At 48.1% G+C, this 16,003-nt stretch overlaps 1 protein-coding gene across 4 annotated transcripts in view; it reads right to left on the bottom strand.

Moving 5' to 3' along the window:
* Positions 1-16,003, bottom strand: part of ALPK1 (alpha kinase 1) — a 35,300-nt gene that overhangs the window by 12,982 nt on the left and 6,315 nt on the right. For 3 of the 4 annotated variants that reach the window (XR_007907338.1, XM_051804897.1, XM_051804895.1), the window contains exons 2-4: positions 15,285-15,385; positions 10,442-10,675; positions 6,527-6,681 (exon numbers count right to left, since the gene is read on the bottom strand). Coding sequence is in view for 3 of the 4 variants with exons in the window: in XM_051804897.1 (XP_051660857.1) it covers positions 6,527-6,681; positions 10,442-10,562 (276 nt within the window). In the remaining variant the exon portion in view is untranslated. The remainder of the gene's footprint in view (positions 1-6,526; positions 6,682-10,441; positions 10,676-15,284; positions 15,386-16,003) is intronic. The other variant, XM_051804896.1, reaches the window with a different exon arrangement.

Here is a 16,003-nt window from a genome sequence, read left to right as displayed (position 1 = left end):
GCCTGAGAGAGGGTGACCTACCAAACAAAAGGGCCTTTGAGTCCCTAGGAAAAGTAGACTTGGAGGAGGATGGAAGGAATCCAAGTGGCCCTATTATTTCCACTTGCACTAATTAGACATTTTTCTGTCAGCTATTGAGCACTGCTGAGAGGCCAAACTCACTGAATTCATTTCTAAAGTGTTTACAGAAGTTTGCATCTGTTTGTGTCTCTTCAGGAGGAAAATAAGCACTTCAATAGCATTGTGGAAAATCTAAACGAAGCATCCTATTCTGAAGGGCTTGGCAGTCTTGCAGCTGCATAATTTAACTCGCCCGCTCAATGCCGAAACCTCTTGTGTCCCTCTCCAAACCCAAATGGACACAAAATGTAGAAAAGTCAAGCCAGGGGGAGAAACTCAGCTAGGTTTTTTTTTTGGGGGGGGAGGCAGGGCTGCATGCTGTGTGGCACACAGCGACACGGCTCCGTGTCAAGCCTTTGCAACGACGTCCTCCCTGTTCCGAGCGGGACACCGAGAAATTAATACCCGCTCCTTTCATTCCCTGCCAGCTCGTGTGGCTGGAAAATTCCTCAGCACCTCCAGCCCGAGGCCGGGCACGCACCCAACACCACGCGCAGAGACCCTCCCCAAAGTGCCACTGCCAAGCGAGCCGGGGGGAGCGGCTCCCTGTCACCCAGCCCAGAGCCAGGGAAAACCCCAGCGACTCCCAGGATGTCACAGCCTGCTCCAGCACAGTCAGAAACGGGCGCCCTAAACAGATTTACTCACTTTCTTTATCGCTTTAGGCACATCCACAGACTGAGAGAGAGAGAGAGAGAGTGAGAGAGAGAGAGAAAGAGCGAGGTACGCGCGCACTTTGTTTTCACATCTGTGCCCGCGACGTGAAATGGATCCGTCTAATTGAGTTTGGGACACAAAGGGAACCTCGCGGCTGGGAAGTGGAATCAGGTGGTGGCGGGGGAATTAAATTTGCACCAGATTTCTATACACGGACCATTGGGGAAAAATGCAAAGCAGCCTTTAGTGGAGGGGGTCTCGCCTTAATGGCGCTGAGTGGGAGGGTGTGCGGTTCGCATGGTTCCCCGCATTACAGGGTTTAGCTCCTCCTCACGCCGGGGCTGAAGTTTGGGTCCCCAGCTTTGGGTTCAAAGCCACGACGCCTCCTCTGCATTGACAATGGGGGCCGCTCCCAGGAGAGGGGAGAAGCTCAGAACCGGGGGCCATCTGGCACTAGGACGGGCAGGAGAGCGTCAAAGGGAAATTATTGGTGCATAGTAAATGAGGATGAGGAGGAGGGGAAGGAAATAGGGGGAAATCTTTATGTGGCAGCTGATGTAAGAGGAATTACAAGCCCAAATAAATGAAATATTGATTTAATCCACTCTCTCGGCCCTCTTTATAAAGAGAAGATCCCAGAGGCGAGCCCTCCTCCCCAGCCTGTGGGCTCAGGAGGATCCCCTTTGGAAAAACGCCTCTGCAAACAGCGTGGTTGGAAAGCAGGGGCAGGAATCATTTAATTTTCAGTGCCCCCACCAGTTTTGCCGACGCTCTGGACTTCTGCGTTTGCTTATTTCCATTTGTCTCAAGCTGTTTCAGCCCTGGCTTCATTTGTAAACCGCAGCTGAGGTTTAAAAATCTTTTTTAAAAAAAGCCACAAAACCAAGAGCAATTCGGCAAAGGATTTCCAACTCCGTGCACAAGGCAGGAGTTCCAGAGGCACGCCACGTACTTCCAGGTGCCTTATTCTCTCTCCCGAGCGCTGCTCCTAGTTAGCACTCCACTGAACCCTAACAAATTGCCCGGTTTTCTTTCCCCCTGTCAGATTAAAGACAGAGCCACAACGCCGATGGATCCGGCTGAAGCCTTTCACCCTCTTACCCCACGCGCCGCCAGCAAAGCCCGTCCTTCCAAGAGACCAAAGCTGCTGTCACCGCGCGGGACTTCTCTATCAGTCCCTGCCTTTCAGCTGGCAGTCAGAGCCCACTCCACAAATAGCAGGGAATTAAGCCTCCCACCACCTCGGTGATGGGCAGCAGAAAGCGCGGCTGCCAGGAGCAGACGGATACGCCCGAGACACGGGACAGGGAATCGCCGCACACCGAGGAACCGGCGGCTCCTGGACGCTTCCCTCTCGCTCCCAGCAGCGAGACCCTCATTTAATGGCTTCTGAAGTTGTTAATTAGCTCGAGTTATTCATCCCGAAGGCAATGGAGGGTTAGGTGTTTATTCAAAGGCAGCAGCGTTAGGTCCATTATCAGCAGTTCAAAACACCGCAGAACGGGGGCAGTTTTATGCAACCAACCACATCTTGCTTCACCAGTCCTAGAGTGGGAATAATTCCAGCTTTCCTCAGGAAAAAAAAGAGCAGCAGCATTCTGGGGCAAGGGCAGAAGCAGAATGCTTTAAAGTGCCAAGGAAGCTCCTCAAAGAGGGGTTTCTGGGGGGCCTTAGGTGTGTCAGCAGGGGCTTGGGGGACCACAGTCATCTGCAGGGGTTCCTGTTCTTGTTTAGCACCAAGGATAGAGAGGTGCCACGATCATTTCGTGGCCCTGGTTCTAGACCCTTTATAAACTATTGTGGCATGTTAAAATACTGTGTTGAAGGGGATATTTAGCAAAATGCCAGTGACAGAACAGAGTGCCATCAAGACCATTATCAATAGCTAAAAATCCAAGAGTCTCTTCCCTACATCTGTGCTCTCAAAGCATCAATCCACCTGAGAAGCAGTTTCATTTGAAAGGAAAACACGACACAGTGATCTCAGGAATACAATATTTAAAGTCCCTTCCGGGGAGGAAACGGTCCATGAAGCTACACCTGAGAAGAGGAAATCCTACCCAGGAGCCAAGTGAAGTGGCATCTCTACACGAACCCAGGATCAGGCTTCCCATTTTTTTTTTAGTTGGTGCTCCACATAAATTCTGCTGTAGTTTTCCTCCACAGATGGAGTGTTCTGCAGCACCAGGGCTGTCACCCTGGACAGCTAAAGCCCTCCTGCCTGCACTTGATCTCTGATACTTCTCACTTACAAAGCCTCAGGCAGCCTGGGGTGCCACGGGTTCCCTCCTGGTTAGAATCCATCCCCCTCCATCACTCTCCTTCTCGCTGGGATCACCCAAGGAGGGCTCTTAGGAGGCAGGTAGCAAAAGGTCAGCCTGAACAACCAAGATCCCAGGGCAAGGATTTAAGGCTTTAGTTCTCCTGTTACCACACCCACGGTTAGAAGGAGGAGAAAACTAAATCCTCAGGCCCCTCTTTAGCTCTCTTTCAAAGGCTCCCAGCCCTTAAGTGCCACACACACACCCCTGTGGCAGTTAGGGCACCTCCCTTGGAATGGTTTCCCTAATGGCAATCCATCAGCACCTAATTAGCCAAGGCCCAGCCAAAGGGCTGCAGGGCCTTATTTTCCACTCTTTTCAATATTCCCATTAAATCCCATGAGATTCCGTGCCAGCAAGGCCAGGATCCACGCTCCCCCATCCCCGGCAGGGAGCACGGAGCCAGACTGCACAGAGGGACCAGAGTTAGCATCACTCTTGGGGGCTTTTCCTTCTGTCTTCCCATTGTACCTATCCCAGCAGATCCTGGTCCATGGCTGAGTGCTTAAGCCTGGATGCAGGAATTATTGATAAGTACAATAAAAATGAAGCAAAGGCCCGCATCATTACAGTGGGTTTGCAAACAGGCAAAAGAAATTGCCAAAAAATAATTAAAATATTAATATGGCACGAATCATCCCACAGGAGGGCTACGAGTTGTCCTTCAACTAAACCCACAGCAGGGATTTTGGGATCAAAGCCTATGTGGATATGGGCATGTTGCCCTCTATTGGCTGCTCACCGAGCGTTAGGCTAATTCCATCCCTTGGGATAGCGAAGATCTGCAGGAAGGACATCCCTGGCAGCCTCCCTTCTGGATCTGCAGCCCCACTCTGAACCCCACAGCACACGGTGGTATTTAGAGAGAAAAAGCAATCCCTCCTTATTTATCCTTGCCAGCAAGGACAATTCTGATTTGGCTTTGCTTTGTTAAAAACAAACACCCCAGTGCTTTCCAGTTTTGGCTTTGGACACAGAGGTTGGGTATCACCCTTGAAGCCTCAGTGCAGATTCCCACCACGGGGGCTGCAGGATGGACTTGGTTTGCTAGACAGAAAACGTGGAAAACACCGTGTTGAGCTTGTTGAACCGGGGTGGACTTTGGGTGCTGAATCCCAGCAGGAAATAGAAAAATCCCCAAAAATCCAACCCAAAACCCCCCACCTTCTACAGGGGTGCAAATAAGCACCGAGCATCCCACAGCAAAAAGGAAGAAGAGCACTTCAAAAAGCCTGCAGGTGCAGGTGGCTTTGCCTCCTTGATGTGCCAGAGGAGCGTGGAGCCGCCGGCAACGCGGATCCCACTTTATTTTTTTTAAAGTGCAACAACACCAAGGCAAACCCTTGAAGCCAAAGCCTAATCCGCTTATTCCCTGTGCTGGGTCTCATGGAGCTTTTCAGCCCCACTCCCAGAGTAAAACATCCTCATGGAGAGAGAGAGAGAGCTCCAGTATCCAGCGCTGCCTCCTTCACACACCGCCAGTGTGTTATGGTAATGAAGTGCCTTTCATTCATGGACCTCAAAGCACTTTTTAAATGTAATGAATTACGGTTTATGAGCTTATTCTAAGCATGGCAAATTAAAATAAACAGAGAGGGGAAAATTTTAAAGGTTTTTTTTTTTCGGAACAATAAATCGACAAAGACTTAAATTTTTTTTTCTTTTTTGTTTTTTTTTTGTCCTCCAGGGAATTAAATTATCCTTCTGTCCCTCATGCCGAAAAAAAAAAAAGAAGAAAAAAAGTTGCTCAAACTTTTATCTTTCCTCATCACACTGTAATCACTTCTCTTCAGCCTCATTTCCCCCCCAGCTTTTTATTCAAAGAACTGAGGGAGCCTTTGCTCTGCCTTGAAATTTTATTTAAAATAAAAAAAAAGGGGGGGGGGAAAGATGGAATGGATGAAGAGGGGAAAAAAAATCCCTTTTCCTGACTAATACTAATAATACAGGTCAAAATGTCAGTCTATCTACAATTAAATGGAAAACAAAAAAGGTTTTCCCTTTTTCCCATGGTACAATGGCACTGGAATATAAATTACCGATGAAGATGAAATAATACTTCAAAGCACATGGGGAAAGGCAGCACAACGTTTACAAAGTATTTTCCACCACAGGATGAAACGCTGGAGACAACGGCAACCAATGGACTTCAGGGGGTGTGGGTGAATAGTCCAAAACTAGCATGGAGGAGGATTTCAGGTCCCTATAGTCTGTGACCCCACGATAGGCTTTGTTTAACAAGGGCAGCTGCAGTTATCAACAGATGTTTCAGCAATAAATAATTGGTATCATCTCAGAAAAGATCCATCTACCTGGGGAGAGGGCAGAATGCTGCAAACACTGCTCCACTATTACAGCCACATTAATCTCCCATCTAGCCAGGTCTCTCGGGGAGTTTACTGCAGGTGTTTATCCCCGGAGAGAGCAGACAAACGCTCCGAAGCCAGGGAGCCACGCCGGGATTGCAAAGGAGGTCAACCTCCGCCATAAATTTCTGTCTGAGGCCACACACACCAAAAAGAGAGAGAGAGAAAATAAAATACCCAGGAACAGCCACTCCCCGCCCTCCCCGAGGAAATTCAGGAGCGAGGGGGTGCTGGGGCTCCCACCTCCCAGCCCCACGGTTGGCTTTGCCGAGCTCCTCGTCGCTCCGTGCTGTTCCAAGTAATCGCTGTTCCCAAAGGAAACCCGCTGGCCTCAGTGGGGCAGGGCCAGGTGAGATCTCCTGGCCACCTTGGAGTTAACAACAGGCAGCAGTGGGACTGTGCTGGCTTCAGACATGCACCACAGGAAGCAAAAAATAAAAAAAAAAAAAGCCCCCCAAACTTCCCAAACCTCATTTTTACACATGTCCAGCCCAGATATTACATTTACCACGGAAAATGGTGTCCTCTGTTTGCTCCAAGTCACGTCTGACGTGCCTCTGGGGAGATCAGGAAAGCAAAAAGCAACCCACATTTCTTGCCACTTTCTAACCCTTAAAACTCATCACCTTACAGGACGGGATCCCCAAACACCTTTGGATTCTGCAGCTCCTTACACAGCCAAGTAGCCTTTACGCACAGGTAGAATTCACATTAAAATCTTGCCTTTCCTGCCTGGGTTTTGGCCAGCTTTGGTCCTCAAAGGGGATTCTGTCATGTAATTTTATTGAAAAGAGAAAATTTGAGGAATTCTGCAAGCCCTACTACAGTGGGTAATCCCCATGGCCTCCTGAAAGCGAGGAATTAAATGAGGAGGAACAGCAGTCTTGTCAAAGTCATGGAGGTTTTTTTAAAAACATCTGGCATTTTAGTTTTATTATAATGCCAGTTCTTCAGGGAAGAGGGAACCATTATGTGAGTGGAAACAGAAACAGAAGTGCCCTGTGAAAGCCCCCGAGCACCCCAGGGGGACGTTTTACACAACAGGTGTGTTGAACTTCATACCAGTAAGTCAGGGAGCCTCGCACTGATCATATCTTGCAGGTTTGTTTTGTCTTCTGGGCCGAGGTCTTGTTTGTATTGCCACTTCTCCGGCACAAAGGGCCACTTCATTTCCTTTGCCTCCTCCAGAAGGGTCCTCAAGTCCTCAGGAAGCAGAGCTGAAAGGGTCAAAGAGCAGGTAAAGATATTGCAGCAGGTTCAGCTGCAGCACTTGTAACACCGATCTTTCTAAAAGACCTTCTCCCAGTCGCTACCAGCTCTCAGCTCCTGTCACCAGCCCGGTGGGGAGGGAAGGCTGGCCTGCCATCCGTTCCCCTTGGCTGCTCTGCCCTCCAGGTAAATGGGAGCCCTCAGCCATCAAAAAGGCTTTTAGCAGGAAGCCATGCCGGCTGGAGGCCGCCTGGGCGGAAGGAGCTGCTCCAGAAAGACAGGAGGAAACCTGTTCCCCCCGTGTGAGGGGAGGACAAGGGGGTCAACAGCACAGAAGACCTGTCCCCCTTGCTCAGGTAACAGCCTGGAAAGCCACGTCCAAACTGGGAGACAAAACACATCCAAACTGGATCATAGAAAGCAATTTAAGGGAGATTTAATGCGATATAACGAACATTAAGAACACGCTCTTAAACATGTTTGGTCCTCCCTGCTCCCTCCCCATCCTGGGCAATCACCACTCCATTGGCTTGGGTTGGGTCTCCAACCTGACCCAGCTAAGGATGCAACTGCCAGGAGCACCCAGATAGAGATTTGGGCTTGGACTTGTCCCTTCCATTCAGCTGCACATTTAATTTTCCTTGCAACAGGGGTGAAGCTGCAGCCCGGGTGTGCTGTGCTGTGCTAACCACTCGTCCAGGCAGCCCCTCTGGCCAATAAAAGTGGATTAACAAGGATTATTGACCAGATGGGGTTAATGGTGATCATCAGCTGCAGGTCTGGCCCCTTCTGGCCATTAATCCCCCCAAAAAACCCCTGCTCAGAGACCATGGTTGCTTTAAGGAGGCAATGCAATAAATGTATCACTCCATATTTTTTAATCAATCCTTTACGGACGGACCGTAGAAAATGCACTGCCTAAAAAGTCTTATTTCATGCCCATATTACAGTGCATTCACCAATGTGGTTTTCCTAGGAAAAAGCAGAAAGCTGGGTATTTAGGGCCCTTTTCCAAAAAGCCACGTTTAAAAAGATATCGCTTTTTGCAACCCACGTTTCCTCACTTGTTGCTGTCCCAAGGAAACACAGGGTTAGGAAACCTTCCTGTTACACATCCCATGTTTCCCTACCCTCCTGCAGTGGTGTCTGGAGGGGCTCAGCCCTCCATGCCACGGCAAAAAGGTGGCCAAGCAGCAGAGCTGGTGGGGAGAGGAGGTTGTGCTCCCACCCTCACATCTCTGCCTGGAAAATCAGTGCAGGAGCAGGGATCCCCACCTCATCACAAGCAACACAAAATGGCGGACTGAGGGGTTTAATCCCCTACGTAGAAGGGGGAAGACTGAGCTTCCCAAAATCATTTCCAAAGGAAGATGGTGGGGAGGACTGAAGGCAGTCACAGCAAGCATGTGTTTTCCCATATGATCCCACGGCACTGACATTTTGGGGAGGGATCTATCCAAAGAGAAACAGGAGGCTTACACAGACAGCCTTTCTGTCTGCTTCTCTACCTTCTTTGGTCTTTCCCACACAAACTTTTGCTTACTTAAATAACAATGAAATGGGAAAAAAAATACTGTCAGCAACCATGAAAACAATCAGTGGGATAACATGGATGTTGGTATCCTCTCTAAAGGCATTACTGCTGTCCTCTTGTTTTGGTTTCCATGCTCAATCCCCCTCCTGTCTGATGCACTAAAGAGCAAAGATTAAAGCCAAGATTTTTAATTTAGATATTTAAAGAGACATCCTCAGCAGCCATTACTGCTGAGCTGATTAGCAAAGGAAACCAGGGCAACATTTTCAGGAGGGTTTGGCAAACTTGGAGCCTTCAGTCATCTTTGGGGTTGGACATTCTCGTAGGCCTAGCAGGATACTTCTTCGAGCCCTGCTGTGATGTCGAGGTGTCACCACGTGGAAATAAACACAATTAGCCAGTCAATGACAATAAAACGATGTTGTATCACAAGAACATCCACCAGAACCACAGCAGCCAGTTGGGGAGCTCGTGTGAACAGTCCTGCAGCTGTCAGCTAAAATCCAGCTCCCAGGACAAGAGTCTACCCTTGTAACAGAGAGCTGTTCTCACCGCTGGCAATATAAACTCATTAATTAACAAGGGTTGAACCGGCACAGAAGTTGGCTGGAATGATTCCTAGCCTAAAAAGAAGTAAAAAAGCAGCTCAGACCCACCTAACTCCCACTCTGCCCCCTCAACTAAAGCGAGATGAGGATGTGCTCCTCCTCTTCCTCCTCCTCACCATTCAGCTTTCAGTCCCTCCTGCGCCCGGTCTGAGAAAGCCGGGGGGGGGGGGGGGGGGGGGGAACAAAGGCAGCCCCGGGAGGAAGAGGGGGGCGAAGAAACCTGCGCTGGGAGGGTCCCCCCGAAGCCGAGAGCCGCCGACCTGCGAAGGCCCTGCCTTCCCCGGGCAGAGAGCCCCAGCAGTTATTAATGTCGCTGTCACCACCCCGCTGCTGGGTATTTTTCTTTCAGCTGATGGGAACACGGTCCCCTGGAAAAGCCCGAGCATCACTACGGGCTCTGATCGCCCATTTCCTGAAGCAGTTTACCTGAAGGACCGTGTCTAATCTAGTGATTATAAGGGCACTGATTTACCTTATCTGGAACTAAACTGATTATTTCTCATACTTTGTGGCATTTAATAGGAGAAAAGGAGGGAGGAGGACGAGGGGGGGAAAAAAGCGCTACCTGATTAGGAGTTCAAGAGCCTATTCTGCGGAGCCATAATAAAACTTAAAAAGCATTCGAGAGGAGGAAACAAAGTACCCTTTGTCGAAAACGAAAAAAAGAGGAGAGAAAAACCTTCCAGTATCCATAACAGAAACCTACACGCCACCCTCCAGCACAAACAGACTTAGGTGCTTCAGAAAAAAAGGCAGCTGACCTCCCAGCAAGAACAAGGATGGTCGGAAAAACATATTCTCAACGGCTCTGCGCCCCGGGACAAACAAAGGGTTTTAAAGATCAAATTAACGTTATGGCCGAGTCACTCAAGCAAAGCGAAACTAAACATTATTAACACTAAACGGGAAAACGGGCAGTGCCGCAGATGTGTCACGCAAAGGAAAACCTTAATTTCGCTGGTATTAAGAAAATAATAATATTTTTTTTTTTACCAAAGCGATACCAAAATAAATGCTGGTTTCCAGCAGGTAACCCTTTTATTACGGCTCTCGCTAGACACTGCTTCCTTTCCCGGTTATTTATTCCAGCCTTTAGCCAGCGTGGATTTTCCTTTCAAGAGGGATATTGCAAGTTTGGGGCTTTTTTTTTTTTTTTCTCCCTCGGACACCACTTATAGAGGTCACACACATTTTACAAGATAAAGATTCGGGCAATGAGCTCTTTAATATAGGAGGAGAAGCTGACAAACAGAGAGGGCCCTCACCCAGTTCCTATGAAAAGAGAGGAAATATGTGCCCTTATTCAGAAGTTGCATCCTTTTTTTCCTTTTTTTTTTTTTTTTTTTTTTTAATAACTGAAATTTATGTGCATCAGCAAACTTTTGGGCATTGTTCTTCCCAAACTAAACTGTTCCTTACAGCCTCATGTTTAGTGAAGCCTAAAATTAGAACTGACAGCAATTCACTGCAACAAAGTGGACTTCTTTCCCTGCCTGCCTGTAGCCCGCATCCCATTCATGGCCTCGAAATCCAGGCATCTCTTGACACTCATCTGCCAGGAGGAGAAAAATAGGGCAGGGCCGAGGACCGGCGAGGTCTTCGCCGCCTCTCCTGGGGCGAGCTCACCTTGGCACCGCCGGTATTCCCGCTCGTCCTCCTCGCCCGTGCCAGGCTTTGCCGACAGGAGCGCGTCCAGAGCTCGCTCGCACTCCTGCAGCAGCGCGGCCACGGCGTTTTGATTATTCATGAAGGCTGATCCCACTCGGCTGTGAATTGGGTGTCCCCGGGTGCGCGGTGATCAATTACTTAAGAGAAGACACGGATTCTAAATGAAAAGGATCCCTTCAAGGCTTGAGGTACCTGGCAAACAAAGGAGGGGGAAAATGATTAACTAAAGTATCATCAATTATCCGAAAGGCTCAAGCAGGGAGAAATAATAGGGGAAATACATGAAAATACATGACAGCCTCGGAGGACTTTATTAGGGGAGTGTGTGAAATTACTGCAGGGTCCCGGTGACAAAGTGTGCGAGGCGAACATCTCCAAGGTGCCAGGGAGACAGGGCGGGGCTGGAGCAGGGAAACCCTAGGCAGGGAAGTGACTCCCCGGGCTGTGCCGGAGCCCTTTGCAGCTGGAAGGCTCGGGCTGTCACACACAGTTAGCTGGGACTGAATGGCAGAACTCATGGAAGATGCTGCATGCATTTTCCAGACCACTGGAACCATCTCTTTTACCCTGGAACTCAGTCCCATGTAGGAATGTTCTCCATGGATGCACCACTGCAAGTCCTTCGGATGCTTAGGACATTGCCAGTGGTGATGCAGGAAAAAAAACATTTCCATTCCCACATATCCAGCTGAGCATCTGCCAAAACAGTTAAGCAGCTTTCAAAAATCAAGCACAAAATAAATAATTTGGGTTTGGCTTTTTTCTTTTTTTTCCCCCACCCATTTGATGATGGTTTCACTTAAAAAACTGTTCTCACAGCTTGAAGCAACACAGTCAGAAACAGCCTCTGTGAAGACATTTCTAAAATTAGGGAAACAGTACACTAGAGGAGGAAGGGGAGTGCAGTGCAGAGGAACACACATACAGGCACAGTTTGCTCTGCTGACCAGAAAAGACTCACATTCGAGCAGCTAAATTTCCAGGGAGGATTTTTTCCCTCTCTGTCACAGCTCTGGGATCGCTGGATCCCCTGGAGCTGGTGGCTGATATCCCGTGTTCTCAACGGCACCGAGTAAGAGCTGCCAGACTGAAAAGCAGGGGGCAAAAGAGATGCACTCATGCGAATGCAGAGAGGATCAGAGAGTCTGCCATGGAAGGGCAGGTGGAGCAGGGCAAAAGATAGGATTCATCAGCAAAGAGCCTGGAGGCAGGAGCCAGTCAGTGGGACTCTGCAGACAAATGGCAGAGAAAGCAGAAATTCAAAAAGTAGCCGTAAAAAAAGGAGGCCGAGGGCAGGAGCACAGACGTGTGAGAGCAGCTGGGGAGCAAGTAAAAAAGATCAGCTAGAGGCAGAGCCATGGATAAAAACAGAAGGGAAAACCCTGAAAGGGTTTCCCATCTTTTTAGCTCCAAGTAAGAGCCGCCAGGGCCACCCCACGCAGGGCACCGTCCTGCAGGGTTTGAGCCAGGTGAGCACAGCTGGGTGTTGGGATCACATCCCTGAGGATGGACCAGGCACAGGGCCCATTTAGGGGCTCTCTTCAGGAGAAAGAGAAGATGGGGTCAGAGACAGGGCTGGAGGCACAGCTACAGCTGCCCAAAGTCCACTCAGGAGATGGGCTGAACTACCTGTCGCTGGCAAAGATCAGCCTAAAAAAAAAGGCCACCACTCTGGTGGTGGGTCCTAGTCCACATCCCAGTTCACGAAGGTCCCTTCTCCCTAGGGACTGCCAGGTTGTCAGGGACAGACATCTCAACCTGGTGACAACAGCCAGAAAAGAGACTCCTCTCTTCCTACCCTGCCAGGTCTGGGAAAGTTGATCCAGTTGCTGGTTATCCATGAGGGAAAAAAGACAGGCAGCCTCCTCTGCTACAGTCACAGTAACACACCTATGCCAGCGTTGCTTGCTGTGCTAACTGCACTGACAGCTGCTAATTGATTTCTCTGATTACCCAGCCCTGTGGGAAGGAGTGTGTGCCCGTCCCAGGAGTGCCTCCCAGGTTGGGACCAAGCATCCCGGCCATCTGGCCCTGACTCCACTCCTTTGTGTAATTGATTTCTCAAAAAAAACCCTCGTTTTCTAGGGAGTCCCCTCCAGTGAGTTCCGAGCAGACATACACCTGTCTCGGATCCACTGTGGACATTAGTCCTGGGAATTGCTTCAGGAGCACACAGAAGCACGTTGGAGAAGGCCTATGTTCAGCTGCCACCTCACAGCCCCAGTAAATACATACTCACAAGCACAACGTGCCAGGAAGATCCACTAAAGCAAATAAGCAATGGGACATCTCCCCTTACAAAGAATAACACGGTATTTAAGAGCACCCAGTGGAGCTCAGAGCCCAAATTTAGACTCTTAACCCCAGCTTGTGCTCCCACAGCTTGGAAGATCCCACTGGGTCTTTACTGTAAGCAGGAGGGCCCCGTGGCTTTGTGAGCCACACAGGCTGCCAGTCTCACAAAGGACTGCCGGGACTTAGCAGGGAAGCTCAAATTAGTGTGGCAGTAACAGCGCTTGGCTTCCTTGGGTCGGGAGGGTTTAACTCACCAGGTCCACAGCAGTGATATATGAATGCCAGCAAGAGAGGAATTTTTCTGGGAGTACGTTTTTTTTCCCTCCAAAGAACTGAACAAACAGCAAGGACACTCGGAGTGATAAACACTGATTTACGACGGCGGCGCCGCCAAAGCGCTGGGACCGCGGAGGAAAGCGCAATAAACTGTACATCAGTACTGAGAAGGTGGGGAGTCTTCAGAGACCCACCACTGGGGACAATGGCTGGCATCATAAAATCAGCTTAAAACGCACCAAAGAGCTTTAAGCTACGGCAGCATCCCCTTTTTTACACAGATGCCACTTTGTAAAAAGTTGTGTTTTGTGACAGCTGTGGCGTTGAGTGACAGCTGGGAGAGGGGAATGACCAAGCACGCAGCTTATGGGCCTGGGGAACTGCAGGACCTGAGACTAAAGGCGAACAGCACAACAGCAAAATCTTCTGGAGGCTTTCAGAACCCTCTCAGTGGTTACTAATCAGCTTTCCTAAGGTTCCCTTAAATCCTAACAAGTGGCACTTTAAGCAGACTAAGGTTTTGAAGTGACAAAAATTGCAGCCTGATGCGCTGCAAAAAAAGTGCCTGGGCGAAAATGCTTTCTAAGGATGCACTTCGAAATGCTCTTTGAAAACACATAATAAAAACAGTTTTGCACCAGATTGAGGATTTAAGCATTTTTTGGTGACAGCTTTTCTCCAGCGTTGGGCACAGGCAGTTTTTACATGCTTGACGTAATTGTGAGACACTTTAAAACAAAAATTACAAGGGGGGAAAAAAAAATCTGTGCCATTTCTGGTTGGAGCCCAAATTAAAATAACTCCTTGCATCAAATGTTACGGAAAAAAAAAATATTACAAAGGTCTCAGGGGATGAGAAAATACATTTTTGTGATTGCCCTCTAATTGGAGCTGGGGTGCAGAACAAGAGGGATGGAGGGAAGTATTGGGTGGGCTACAGTGAAATGATCTCTTAAATAAGAAATGGGCCACACTGTGACATTTCAGAGCCCTTGGGCTAGAAGACCAAAAGATCTGTCAAGGGAAAGGAATTTTAAGTTCTACTGTGGATGGAAGGAAGCCTGGGAGTCAATCTAGCCAGTTTAAGACTGCAATTAGCTCTGGAGGCTTTAAGAAAAAGAAGATGTAATTGCTGCATTCAAACTTCAAATGCAGCAAGGATAACAAGCCTTGGTTTCTCAGACAACATGGTTTGGGAAATTTTCCAGAGCATTATGGCCCTGAAACACAAATTAGAGATCGCCAGACCTTTTCTCTCTGAAAATATATTATCCTAATTTTCATCTTCTTCAAGCTACCCTCCAGTTCCAGGGAGACTAATGAAGAGGAAGCAAAGACCTGATGAGTTCCATGTGGAGACTACATTTATGGATTAATCCCAACAGGGAGCAAATAAACCTTATTCCCAGAGCTCTCGGTTGGGACTCGACACAATCAATCGAGGAATGGATAGTTATTTATGACTGAGGTTGTTTTGACTTTCAAATAAACATTTTAATTATTTTAAGTGCTACGCTGGAACTTGGGACTCTGAGCCCTGTTTTCATTTCAGTGCCTGGCTCTCCTGCCTCCTAATCCCAAACCACTCTGGTCATTATGACACTGTGCAAATCGTACTGATTTTCACGCCTGGAGCATTTGGAAGTGTTTGCTAAGGTAAAATCCACAGGCCAGACAAATACGGGAAAAGAAGGGGGGAAAAGGAAGGAGGAAAAAAGGGGGAGGAGCCAGTATAAATGAAAGGAACACCCTCAAACTACACTGAGCCTAAAGAGGTGCCCAGCTCTGAAACCCCTCTGTAATCATCTTGGCACATCCTGATCCATCATTGCATCCCACTTTTCTCTGCCGGCTCCTACCAGCCATTTTAATAACCGAGGCACTTAAAAGTGTTTCCTTTCTAACAGCTCATTTTCAATTCAAGTGTCTGCACCACTTGCACTGCTGGTTTTTCCCTCCAGCCTAATTTGGTGTACTGTGGCCCTTCCACATGGGGCTTTCCCTAAGGTTAATGAAGCCACACTCATTTTTAGGGAAGCTCTTTAAGCTGTTGGAGTCTCTGGCTGAATAAAGACAGGGGTGAAATCATGACACAGAGCCAGTGCTGGATCTATTGTGGCTGGTCCATTTATAGTCTCATCTTCCCTCCATATTATGATATTTTATCTTGCCTTGATTTCTGCAGGAAGACTGCAAAAATATTGATAAATATCGATGCTGGTATCTTTACCTGCAGCAGGTAACAGGGACTGTGCACATCACACAACACCCTCAGCTGCTCTCCCTCCTGTGGGTTTGTGCACAAGCCTTCTGGAGTCCTCCTCGTCACCCCTGTCAAAAATAACAGGCTCAGCTTTATTTTTTCAGATTTGACAGCTTGAGGGACTGAAAAATAAAACAGGGGGCAAAAAAAAAAAAGAAAACATGCTTACACTAATTTGGAAAAGGTTTCAATAACTGATTTAATATCACCTTCCACAGAAGGTAAATTCAGTTTCCTGACTATTTCAGTGCACACGTTTGTGTTTTCCTAGAGCATTTACCTTTCTTTGCAAAAAGACAGTTTAAAAAAAAAAATGGATTTTCTAGGGGCTTTAGTTAGTTAGTTATTAGTTAGTTTACTTCTCTGGCTTAAAGATTAGATGTTTTCTTTCGGTAAAGCTGGGTATCCCAACTGGCTGTATTAAAATAAGGAAGAACCTCAATCAAAAAGCCTCTCCTAAGGCAAGCTTTCTTGTTAATATGCACCAACATGAAAGGATTTCTTTTCATCCTATACAACTACAGTGTGTGTAAATTGCAGGGGGCTCATTGGCATAAATCTTGGCTGTGACCTCTGAGGTAAACTGGATTTACATTACTTTCTGACAAGAATTAAATGAAGGCCTTGTGGATATATGAACAGCCTTCTAGACTGCAACAGATGGGCATGAATGTGCTCCCTAGGCA

Source organism: Manacus candei, unplaced genomic scaffold (assembly GCF_025592945.1).
Source record: "Manacus candei isolate 608988 ecotype Guabito, Panama unplaced genomic scaffold, ASM2559294v1 h1tg000062l, whole genome shotgun sequence".
Classification (NCBI taxonomy): Eukaryota; Metazoa; Chordata; class Aves; order Passeriformes; family Pipridae; genus Manacus; species Manacus candei.
The sequence above is the reverse complement of the archived record's forward strand: the minus strand, read 5'-3'. Positions and strand labels throughout refer to the sequence as shown.